General features: G+C 46.2%; 1 protein-coding gene across 1 annotated transcript in view; it reads left to right on the forward strand.

Annotated features, from left to right (window-relative positions):
* The first annotated feature begins 1,175 nt into the window (after positions 1–1,175).
* LOC106506737 (cadherin-like protein 26) overlaps positions 1,176–13,105 on the forward strand; it is a 39,107-nt gene continuing 27,177 nt past the window's right edge. The window contains 6 exon segments of the mRNA XM_085003183.1: positions 1,176–1,187; positions 3,692–3,748; positions 5,001–5,101; positions 6,494–6,516; positions 7,264–7,317; positions 8,473–8,558. Coding sequence (XP_084859309.1) covers positions 1,176–1,187; positions 3,692–3,748; positions 5,001–5,101; positions 6,494–6,516; positions 7,264–7,317; positions 8,473–8,558 — 333 coding nt within the window.

The raw sequence follows: 13,105 nt of genomic DNA on the forward strand, positions 1-13,105 counted from the left end.
GCTTCCTAATTAGAGGCAAACTCACTTTATCCCAGTACCTTGTGGAATCCTGTTTGATGAGCCCAGGTTAGCCTGGATTTGACTGTCGCAAACCAAACCCTGTCCCCATCTTTCCCTTTCTCCTGCCCTTACCCCCAAGTGGCCTCAGTAGAAAGCAGAGGCGTGGCACGTGTGGCCTCCTAGTGCAGAGTCGGAGCAGGTGAATTCATGAGGGAGGGTGTGCTGGGTGGGGATAGGGGGTGCTGCCGGATTGGACTGTCTGGGTGGGCTGGTGTTCGCTCACCCTGTCCCCGGATTTTAGGTATAAATCCTAGAATGGCAGTTGGACTGCTTGCTCTCAGAATGGCTTTGCACTTGTAAACTTCACCTAGAACCCAAAGAGCTTTTGCTTATGTGATTCTATTGACTGATGCTCACTTACCATGTTAGAAATTAAGACTGGGAAATTTTATTTTATTTTATTTTTTAGGGCCACACCCGTGGCACATGGAGATTCCCAGGCTAGGGGTTGAATCAGAGCTGCAGCTGCCGGCCTACACCAGAGCCACAGCCACGCCAGATCTGAGCCCTGTCTGTGACACCACAACTTATGGCAATGCCGGATCCTTAACCCACTGAGCGAGACCAGGGATCAAACCTGAGTCCTCAAGGATACTAGTCAGGTTCATTACCGCTGAGCCACAATGGGAACTCCGAGACTGAAAACTTTTAACCATATTTCTCGATTCATTAAAAACGATAAACCCATTACACCTTAATATAAATCATGTCTATGAAAAAGAAACATATTTTTAAAAATTCCATTCTGTTTGAAGATGGCACTGTTTTAGGTTTTTGCACATCTCTTAAACAGTCGGCTTAAAAGCAGACTGCCAGAGTCTCCTCTCTGATTCCGAATTCGGTCTGTCGTTTGGTGAAAGCATATGAAGCAATTCTGGCCACACACAGGCCTGTATATGGAAAGGGGGACGAGTTCAGAGCCTGGAACAGATACTTGTGAATATTCTTCTTTCACGTGACACCAAAACCCGACAAGGGGTCTTTTCTTAACAGTCACTCGCCACGTGGAATCTGGAGGCAAAATGAATGCACTTTCCTTACTCTGTTACATTAACTGTTGGCGTCTCTTACGTCCAAATCAACTGACTCTCGCCTGTGCTAGATCTGAGACCACGATGCGTTACCCAGTAGGAAACTCAGCTTGTTGAATTGGGCAGATCTTCCAAATGTTGACATGGTTCATTCTACAGAATCAAAAAATCACGTGCAGTAATATCTCCACTGATAGCATCAAAAAATCTTTACATATTGGGAAGCTGTCAAGCTCATACTATTTACCCAAGTTTTCCAAACTTCTAATTTTTGCTGGAAAGCTTCAATTTCATTGCCAGTAACGTGACACTGTCCATCGTTTTTCTGGAAGCGGTGGCCTCCCTCTGTTCATTGGCAAAGAACGGTCCATAAAATGCCCAACCCCAGAAAACCATGGTTGGTAGTCATCCCTACGAATAAATGCTGTCAACCGTGTTAATCACACGATGCTTTTCTTTGAGACAAACACTCTAGCTGATGGGCAGCAGTGGGTTCACGAAGGCTTCCCACCTCGAGACACAGAGCATGTAAACGACACACATGAGTGCAACAAAGCGACAAATTAGTAGTATTTCCTGCCTCATCCATCCTCAAGTGATTTCGTTACTAAGTGAATTCACAAATTACTTCATTGAGACCAGATTTTTTGGGGGGAGGGTTCTTTTTAGGGCCGCACCCCTGGTATAAGGAGGCTCCCAGGCTAGGGGTTGAATTGGAGCTGAGCTGTGGCTGCTAGCCTACACCACAACCACGGCAACGCGGGATCCAAGCCACGTCTGCCACCTACACCATAGCTCACGGCAAGGCCGGATCCTTAACCTGCTGAGCAAGGCTGGGGATTGAACCTGTGCCCTCATGGGTGCTAGTCAGATTCATTTCCAGTGAGCCACGACGGGAACTCCGAGATCAGATTTTTTTCTTCCTCCCTCCCTCTCTCCTTCCTTCTTTTTCTTTCCTCCCTCCCTTCCTTCCCTGCACCTGCCTGGCAACACAGCGCTGGAGGGGTTGGTCCCACGGCCTCCACTGGTGCTGAGGCACCACCAGTTTTGACACCAATGTTTGGCATCATGTTAATATCACACGGCACCATAGGCAAATAGTGTCTTGGATTATTATGAACATGTTTGGTCTTGTGGCGTCTCTGATAGGGCCAGAGATGCCCACGAACCAAGCTGAAACCTGTTCCAGGGATTTTTTTTCTTTCTTAAAATTTATTTATTTATTCATTCATTCATTCTTTTTATGGCTGCATCCATGGCATATAGAATTTCCCGGGCTAGGGGTTGAACTGGAGCTGCAGCTGCAGGCCTACACCACAGCCGTGGAAACAGTGGATTCAAGCTGCAGCTTGTGGCAAAGCCACCTTAACTCACTGAGCAGGGCTGGGGATCAAATCCACGTCCTCATGGACTCTAGGTCAGGTTCTCAACCCGCCGAGCCACGCCAGGAACTCCTGCAGGGAAAATTTCAAGGTGCAGGTGGATGTTCAGAACCACAGCATCTTTTTTTTCTTCTAGATAATAGCAAATTACTGGAAATAATCTAAATGGCCATCACTAGGCGAACGATAAACTGCCCTTTATTCCTAGAGTGACGTGCTCGGTGGCAGTAAAAATGAAGGAAGTAGGATGTCAACACAGGCACACGATTAAGCTGTGCACGCGCGTGCGTGCGCGCGCGCGCACACACACACACACACACACACACACACACACACACAGTATTTTGTGTTGGTTTGACACCTGCCGGAGGGCTTACCTCTTTCTATTGCAACAGTACATGTTTCGTTATTGTTACCGTTTTTGAGAGGGGGAAATTATTGAGATAAAAATTATAAATAAATAATTCTGGAGTTCCCGTTGTGGTGCAGTGGTTAACGAATCCGACTAAGAACCATGAGGTTGCGGGTTTGGTCCCTGCCCCTGCTCAGTGGGTTAACGATCCGGCGTTGCCATGAGCTGAGGTGTAGGTTGCAGACGCGGCTCGGATCCCGTGTTGCTGTGGCTCTGGCGTAGGCCAGTGGCTACAGCTCCGATTCGACCCCTAGCCCGGGAACCTCCATATGCCACGGGAGCGGCCCAAAGAAATAGCAAAAAGACAAAAATAAAAATTAAAAAATAAAATAAATAATTCTCAGCATAAAGCATTATGTAAATATGAAGTACCAAGTTCTATTATTTTATTGATTACTGGATGATAAAGTCTAAAAATTAGGGGAAAATAAAAAAAGCAAAGAGAGCCCACGCAAATCCTACCACCAGTTAACATTTGGCGCTATGTTGCGGTGTACATATAAATACGGTTGTGCTTTTCCTGATGGGACAGTTTGAGTTCCCACTTACTGTGTTCTGCTAACGTAACTGTCCCATTTTAGAGTTTTAAGGGTCCCTTCCATTGGTAACACCGCATCAGAGTTCTCTGGTTAGTTCTCTGGTCACAGAATGGAAGTGGTGATTATGAATTGAGATGTCAAGAACAAGAAATTATGGTTATCAAAATCGAATGCAGTTCCCTTTATCCTCTTTCTAATTTTAGAAGATTGGTGTGACTTCAGGCAGTTTCTATCTGCCTACTAATTAACCTCATCTGTATTCTTAAGGTCAATGTTGTCAGGGGCTTCCAACAAGAAAACGATGCTCCTACTAACCACACAAAGGTGGGGACTGGAATTCAGTTTCTCAGGCGACCAGGTGAGAATATACTTTACTCAGAGGCTGGATTGCAATTTTGAATTTTTTTGAGCCCTGTCAATATTTGGTTGGCACAAAATACATTAGTAGGGAGACGTGGCCTTTTAGAGTCTTGAAAGACTGCGGAGAATTGCAGACGATGTTTTATGTGTACTCAGAACACGAATCTGTGGACATCGCCAATCGAGCGTGCGGAGCTGGCCCACAGATTTGCACACGATTTTCTTCTTCAGGGAATTCCAAACAGCGGACTTGTCATTTCGGGTGTATGAGCACAGGGCAGCCGAGGGGAGGCAGTCACACACCCACAGCCATTGCAAGGTTTGGCAGCCCCCAGTGAGCCTTTCTTTCCTGTAATTCTTGTGATCAATTCACTAATTGATTTTTTTTTTTCTTTTTAGGGCCCCACATGTGGCATATGGAAATTCTCAGGCTAGGGGTTGAATGGGAGCTGCAGCTCCCAGCCTATTCCACAGCCACAGCCACACCAGATCTGAGCCATATCTGTGACCTACACTACAGCCACAGCAATGCTGGATCCTTAACTCACTGAGCAAGGCCAGGGATTGAACCTGCATCCTCATGGATACGAGTTGGGTTCGTTACTGCTGAGCCACAACGGGAACTCCATAATGAATGTTTTTAAAACACATTTCCTGAATAGAAACGAACATGGCCAGAAACCAGCCATACTTATAATAAATAGGTGCTAACTGTAAAATACACACAAACGAAACCACACTTTAAGCCCTATCCGTATTCCCTTGTCTGAGAATCTCTGCCCCTGAGATCTGCGTCTCTGTCTCTGTTACGAGGGAGATGAGCAGACAAAGAGGCATCAAAGACCCAACTGCGCCAGATGGAGCCTTTCTCACCAGCGATTTCAGCATGATGGAGGCAGAGAGAGGTGCTAACGTCCTCGGGGATTTGACAACTATGGGCGTGTCTGCAGAGCAGGTGCTGGCACACGATAGGCAACGATCTTTAGTGCTGTGTCTTCATAGGCTCCGAAATCATCTCATGAGCCACATGAAAGTGTAAAATCCTTGGGTATCCCCTGCCCCACGGTTCAGAACCGACTCTGCAGTTATTACGAGATTGGGCACTAAGCACTGGAGGCTGTTGTGAGGATGAGGAAGAGAAGGCACGTCACGTGCTGTCCCCGTCCCCCAGCATGGCCAGCACCCTCCTCCTCGGGGCGGTCACTGTGAGTTCCAGGGAGAGCGCCAGGCTCTCCAGCGATGCAGGAGGTGATGGGTCGTTACCACCTTGGAGCTGGAGGAGGAAGACCCAGGACCCCTCCCCGAACTTGTGGTGAGGCAGGGCAGCTGCTCCAAGGAAAGGCCCCCATCGCCCCCTCTGATTACGCACGTCCCTTCCGGCAGGAGGCTCCCGAGGCCAGGGCGGAAGTGGTACCAGGAACACTGGTCTGGGAGTCAGGACAGCTGGGTTCTGGAACCCACCCCACCTCTACCTGAGTCTGACTTCAGGCAAATCACTTTGCTGTGTGAGTGTGAGCTGAGAAAGTCAGAATCCCCTCTGGCAACAGGCTGGTTAATTCCAGCCCCCAGGCCTGCTGTGGCCCATATAGAGGCTTAAAAAAAAATTATTATTTAGGAGTTCCCGACATGGCTCAGTGGTTAATGAATCCGACTAGGAACCATGAGCTTGCGGGTTCCATCCCTGGCCTTGCTCAGTGGGTTGAGGATCCGGTGTTGCCGTGAGCTGTGGTGTAGGTTGCAGATGTGGCTCGGATCCTGCGTTGCTGTGGCTCTGGCATAGGCTGGTGGCTACAGCTCCGATTAGATCCCTAGCCTGGGAACCTCCATGTGCCACAGGAGCGGCCCAAGAAATGGAAAAAAAAAAAAAAAAGACAAAAAAAGTTATTATTTAAAAATAATAATAAGAGGATGGTTACCAGAGGCTGAGGTGGGGAAAAATGGAGAGAAAATAAGATAAGATAAAGTGAAACAGTGGTTGCCAGGGGCTGGAGGGGATAGGGGGTCATGGGGAGTTACTGTTTAATGGGTATGAGTTTCAGTTCTGCAAGATGGCAGTTTTGCAGACGGGTGGTGTTGACAGTTGCAGAACAATATGAATGCACTTCACATCACTGAATTGTGCACTTAAAAATGGTTAAGATAGTAAATTTTATGTTACATGTATGGTACCATGACTTTTAAAATTGGGGAAAAATAGGGTGATTATATTAAATATTCTGCACTTCTAGAGGCTTTTTAAGCATTGGAAAATCTGACTACATGGAATGTACATTCCCACATAGTAATAAGTAGTTGGGGCTTGAGTCACCCGGATGTCACAGTCCCCACCAGGCCCTATTGTCTCCAGGTCACAGTCCCCACCAGGCCCTATTGTCTCCAGGTCACAGTCCCTGCCACGCCCTGTGGTCTCCATGTCACAGTCCCCACCACGCCCTATGGTCTCCATGTCACATTCCCCGCCATGCCCTGTTGTCTCTGTCACAGTCCCCACCAGGCCCTATTGTCTCCCTCACTCTGAGGTTGAGTATCAGCTGATGTGCCAAAGATGTCCCACGGTGATGTTGCCAGGATTTTAACACTTGGCCCATGTATTTCATTTCCACCACCTTCTTGAACTTCATGGGTCTTTGAGTTACATACTAAGTCACCTACAGCACTGCCATCCTCTGATTCATAGAAAAAAAGTTTAAATAGTTCATATTTTTGCAGTGTTTACAATAACAGTACATACCTACTGGAAAAACTCATCTACAGACAGTTTTCAAGGCTCAGCAGTTAATGATAAACATTCTCAAGCGTCAGGGGCTTCAGTGGGTTCGCACTCCAGGCATCCCACATCCTCACAAACGCGCTATCCTTTTTTGTTCCTCATCTGTACAGTGGGGTCAACGATAGAGCCTACATATAGGGTTGCTTTAAAGATGAAGCAGGTGAGGGCAAACAAGACGTACATAAGCTCCTTGCAAATGTCAGCTGTATGACCTCACCCTTCTTTCCCTGGAGGAATCATCACTGTTGACAGATTGGTATGTGTCCTTTCAGAGCCTCCTCTATGGATTTACTAATATGAATCTGTACTAGCAAAGTGGGGTCAGATGTGGGTATTACTCAGGTTGCCTTTTCTGTTTTACAACATGTCACGCCTCTCATTGTGGGTCAGGGCAGGTACACTCTGAAAATTGCAGAGCCCTATGCCCTGTGAGGGCTGCACCATTACATGACTCTTCCATAGGGGTGGATACTTATGTTTTTCCAATGTTTCACTATTACAAACCCAACTGCTGCCTGTTCCTTATTCCTGTATCTTTACATATCTGCTTATTTCTTCAGGACAGATTCTCAGATCTGTAATTGCTGGGTATGGTTCTTTAAAAACGCATTTGACTCTTAGCCTAGCTACTTGCTATGCACAGTGGTTTATTTTCACCCTCTTTTTCCCGTCATTTTTCTCCTTCTGGCTGTTCAACAATATGTCTGATACACGACATTAATGTATTTAATCAGTGGACCTGGTGTGGATGGATACCCAGAGATTGGTTCTTTCCTTTTTTTTAAAAGATTTTTATTTTTTCTATTATAATTGATTTATAATGTTCTGTCAATTTCTACTGTACAGAAAATTGACCCATTCATATATATGTATATGTATATATATTTTTTCTTTTTTCCACATGATCCTCCATCATGTTCCACCACAAGTGACTGGAGCTAGTTCCCTGTGCTGTACAGAAGGATCACATTGCTTATCCACTCCAAATGCAATAGTTTGCGTCTACTAACCCCAGACTCCCAGTCTATCCCACTCCCTTCCCATTCTCCTTGGCAACCACAAGTCTGTTCTCCAAGTCCATGAGTTTCTTTTTTTGTGGAAAGGTTCATTTGTGCCATATATTAGATTCCAGATATAGGTCAAATCATATGGTGTTTTTCTTTCTCTTTCTGACTTACTTCACTTAGTATGGGAATCTCTAGTTCCATCCACGTTGCTGCAAATTTTGTTCTTTTTTATGGCTGAGTAGTATTCCATTGTGTATACATACCACATTCTAATCCAATCATCCGTTGATGGACATTTAGGTTGTTTCCATGTCTTGGCTATTGTGAATAGTGCTGCAATGAACATGCAGGTGCATGTGTCTTTTTCAAGGAAAGTTTTGTCCAGATATACACCCAAGAGTGGGATTGCTGGGTCATATGGTAGTTCTATATATAGTTTTCTAAGTTACCTCCATACTGTTTTCCATAGTGGTGGTACAAAATTACATTCCCACCAACAGTGCCAGAGGGTTCCCTTTTCTCCATACCCCCTCCAGCATTTGTTTGTTGATTTGTTATTGATGGCCATTCTGACAGGTGTGAGGTGGTACCTCATTGTAGTTTTGATTTGCATTTCTCTAGTAATTAGTGATGTTGAGCATTTTCTCATATGCCTGTTGGCCATCTGTATATTTTCTTTGGAGAAATGTCTATTCAGGTCTTCTACCCATTTTTCAATTGGGTTGTTGGTTTTTTTGCTGTTGAGTTGTATAAAGTTTTTTGTATAGAGATTAACCCCTTGTCAGTTGCATCATTTGAAACTATTTTCTCCCATTCCATAGGGTTTCTCTCTTTTTTTTTTTTTTAACAGTTTCCTTTGCTGTGCAAAACTTGTAAGTTTGATTAGGTCCCATTGGTTTATTTGTTTTTATTTGGTTTGTTTTCTATGGAAGATCATGAGAGTAGAAAAATACACATTCACCACCCTGTCGATTGAGAGAAAACACCATCTTTTATGGTGCCTAAAATTTGCTACATTCTAAGCTGGAGTCTACTGTAAAGATCTTGCAGGAATATTATATTCCATAAGCATTATTAAAGAGGACTGTGTACCAGCTTCTGGGAGATGGACATCCTATACACTGTGGCTTTAGAAGTGTGCCTGGAACACAGAGCATAATTTTTTATCATCTTTTTTGGAGACTTTGGCTTGGTAATCATTTTTGCAATCTATGAGCTGCTATAGATCTTTCTTCTAATGACCAGTGTGCTGGAATGATCAGGGTATCTTGAAAGCATTTAGCTAGAGACGTACAGAATGTTTATAAAACGGGCTGGTTTTGTTTTTGATGAGTCATCATTGAAATCTATGGAGAGAAGCTACCAACAGCCTCTGTGGGTTGTGTCATAAGTGGTGGAGGAGGAATTGCAGCCCTGGTGATGGTTTCTTATTGTGAGTCTAGGTGTTCCTTAGGATTTTATCACCCCAGGACCATGGTCTGCCAGGAAGCTGAAATTCAAATTCTAAACTGCAAAGGAAATTAGAAAGAAAAATGCCCCAGACCACATGGCAGTATCTCATGCTACCAACTGAAGCTTACAGGGGTTCTTAGGAAGTTGCTGGCCTTTGCCCTGGCTCACCTCCTGCTGGAAACCGGGTGTGGTTCTCAGGCCTCCTTGTCTAGAGGTTGTCTCCTTCAGGAGAAAATGTTCTTTTTTTTTTAAGATTTTTTTTATTATAGTTGATTTACAATGTCTGTCAATTTCTGCTGTACAGCAAAGTGACCCAGTCATCCATAAATATATCCACATTATTTTTCTCACCCTATCCTCCATTAAGCTCCATCACAAGTGACTAGACTCAGTTCCCTGTGCTATACAATAAGGTCTCATCACTCAACCACTCCCAATGCAGCAGTCTGGATCCACTAACCCCAAACTCCCAGTCCATCCCACTCCCTCTCCCTCCCCCTTGGCCACCACACGTCTTCTTAACATTAACATCGGAAAGAAGTACTTCCTGTAGCTTTTTTTCCAGGGACTCAAAATATTTATACACACAGTGAACTGCAGACCCTTAACCCACTGATGGGTTTGGTCTCTCTAATTTTTAATAGGCAGAAATTCTCCCAAACTCCAAAAGACCTGCAAAGATGACTGTCCAGGCTCTCTCTCCATATAAACCCTCACCCCCTCTCCACAAAATGTGCAGGGTTTTGTTACAAAGAAGAGACACAGAGTGTTCACAAGGGGGACCTGGGGCAACGGTCTCAATCATTAGTGTGCAAACCAATCACCTGGGAATCTGGTTAAAATGCAGGTTCTGTGTCAGTAGGAGGGGCAGGGCCTGCATCCCTGAATCTCTCACTCATCACCATCCCGCTGGCTTGCAGGAGGTGGTGAGCTGGTCCACAGGCCTCTGCAGGTGGACCACGGATGACCCAGAACACAGAGGTTAACAGGCTAAAAGGCAAGACCTGTGCGAGGATGAAACAGAACATGCAGTGCCTGGGGCTTTTTTTTTTTTTTTTTGGTGGTGGTTTGATTGCTTTTAACATCTTTAATAACGTATTAAAGCTGGCATCCACAATGTTTAATCTGAGGCTTTGTGCCTGGGAGCTGATAATGCTGAAGCCATATCCCTAAGAATGTTTTCTGAAACTTGAGGTCAAGATGGAACAGCTCGGCTGGTCACAGATAGGTCCAGGGACCATTTAGGGTCCTGGAAAAACATGTGGGGGAAATAAATGCATCCTGTTGTGTCAGGATCCAAGGCCCTGTGCTTGGAACGCCTGGGCTGGATCGAATCCATGTTCCTACGCCCAAAGCATTCTCACAGTTATCCCGTTACCCGGATTTCTGCAATTACTTACCACTTGGTCCCCTCTGACTGTAAACTTCCATGAAGGAAGGTTCCAGGTGGGGATTCCGGGGCCTGCCCTCAGCGACACCCGCCCCGGGATCTCTGTCCTATCACCTGCTTTACTTTCTCCTTTCATTACCTGAAATGCATACCTTTATGTCTGATGCTCTACTGGTGGCCAATCTCCCAATTAGAATGGAAGTTCTAAGAGGGGAGAGACCCTGCCTTTTCACTGTTCTCACCACAGAGTCGAGAATAGGCCCCTGCACATAGTAGGCTCTCAATTAATTATGTTGGATGAATGAATGAGAACAGCAGAATACAGGGTCTGGCTGGCAGGGTTACACCGTGTCTTCCAAAAAAGACCTGCTCAGCTCCTAACCCCCGGCACCTGAGACTGTGACCTTATTCGGGTACAGAGTCTTTGCAGGTGTGACCAGTTAAGATGAGGTTATGCAGGATGCGAGGGTGGGGCTTAGTCCAGTGACAGCATCCATGTAAGGGGAGGGAAGTTTGGACACAGAGAAAGACACAGAAGAGGGCTTGTGAAGCTGGACACAGAGATCGAGTGATGGGTCCACAAGCCAAGAAACCTCAGGGACGGCTGACACCCCCAGAAGGAGGGAGAGGGGCCTGGACCAGACCCTCCCCCAGAAGGACTCAGCCCTGCAGACACCTTGACTTTGGTCCCGGCCTCCAGAGCTGCAAGAGAATACATTCCTTTGTTTGTTTGTTTGGCCATGCCATGGCATGTGGAAGTTCCCAGGCCAGGGATCAAACCCAAGCCGCAGCCGTGACAATACCGAATCCTTAACCACTAGGCTACCAGGGAACTCTAAGAGAATGCATTTCTGTTGTAGGCATCCAGTTTGTTGCAGCCGTCACAGGCAACTAACTCACAGGGATTAACACACTAGTTAGAAGATGTGAAACAGGCCGATGGGCCTTACCAGCCATGAAAAGTGCGAGAAGCTAAGTGTCACAGGCCCGCTGCCCACACCCAGCGTTCTAGTGCAGCCGTCTAGTTCTGTAAGGATGCTCATTATTGCCATGTGGCTGTCCATAAGGACAGGATGTTATTCAAAAGTAATATATTGGCAAAAAGACATGTCCACTAGCACGTTTCACTCTTGAAGAGTCACTACAACTGGCTACAACATTTAAAAACGTGTATTCAGTAGGTGGCAGGGGTCAGAGGAGCTAAGTTTCTTGTGAATCCTCTCGACCTCCAAGAAAGCAGTCACACAGGCTGAGAACTGCTATAAGACTTAAGGCAGATTTGGAGAGGGAAACTCTTTTTTCCGTGTAGGAATCCTATCTATCTATGTCAAAATATGCTTGATTTCCTAGGATACAAAACCATCTTTTTACATTCCTTGTAACAGCTATTTAGTGATCTTCATCCCAACAGTCATCTTTGCTTACTTAGAACCTAAGCATCGAAGTGCTCTCGCATCGCATTGTGTGTGGTTGGCATTTAAGATGTTTCCATATGCTCATTTGTGTCTGAGCGTACAGCTCTTGTGCATGTAATTTCAAATAGCCATATGCCCATCCATCACGTCAATTCACTGCGGTGTGTCTATCTAAGGATATAAATCTCAAGGCTGCAACAAAAGGCTGAAAACCCTCCTCACGTGCAGAAAATATCCGTGACATTTCCTCTCTCTATTGTGACTCTCAGGCCCCCGGAAGTTCTTAGCATCTTTCCAAAGAGTAAATAGCACTCATGCCTCTCAGGCATCTTACACAACTAAAGGTCTCAGATGTAGCTTTTAGGATAATAAATGGAATATACAATAATAAACATAAAGCAAACATGTGGTTCTTGTTTTTAAGTGGAAGGACTACAGTTGGCACTGTTTTAGAGCCAGAAGTCGGGGTGATTAAGGAGCAGAGCGTTGCCAACACAGTCATAAATTATGGAGAAGCATGGAGAAACAGTGCTGGAGAAAACCAATTTGCTTGCACAAAAATTTAAAAATGCATGTTGGAGTCCCTGAGGCAGATGAGTTGAGTGCTGGTAGCCTTGCAGCATCTTTGTCTTGCAGGGAGAGAGGGGAGGGCAGAAATGGGTCCACCTGGGGCCCAGGCCAGCATCTTGTGATGCAGGTGCAGCCTCCATGGCGGATGCTGATGAGCGAGCAGTGAATCTGCTGTGAAAGAGAGCCAAGGGGGAAGCAGCGGAGACCATGTGGGCTCGGAGGAAAAGGGGGACAGGGGTGGCTGCCTGGAGCTGTTAAGACCCTAAGACCAGCTGTCTGGTGAAGCAGCCTGCTCTGGACTCGGTGGCCACAGAGGGGAGAGATGAGGAGCTGGCTGGGGGCAAGGTCAAGGCTGTAGCCCCCTGGACTTGAATCTGGGTTCCTCTGCCTCCAGGAGGAGAGCCTGACAGCCAGGGGGCCTCTCAAACGCTACAGAGCAGACAGGGGGCTTCCTCCAGGATTTGTGAAAGAAGAAAGGAGGTGACGAGCGCAAGGGTTCCGCCGCTACCACTGAGTCCTCCCTGGGCCTCGCTGAAGCTTCTCCGTGAATAAACCTGCGCTTGCTCAGCATCCCTGAGCAGCTCTGTGCCTGGCAACCGGAGGCCCCTTGAGACCAAATTCCCACCGTAGGGCCCCTGAGAGCTGCTCTCCGTAATATTTCATTCTTTCCCCTCTCCTTTCTCCTGCAGCTCTGAATTCTGCCTCTCTGCTGACTGC

Source organism: Sus scrofa, chromosome 17, assembly GCF_054392235.1.
Source record: "Sus scrofa isolate SSC_HxYL_T2T_F1_AM1 chromosome 17, Sscrofa_HxYL_maternal_Yorkshire_Landrace_v2.0, whole genome shotgun sequence".
NCBI classification, from domain to species: Eukaryota; Metazoa; Chordata; class Mammalia; order Artiodactyla; family Suidae; genus Sus; species Sus scrofa.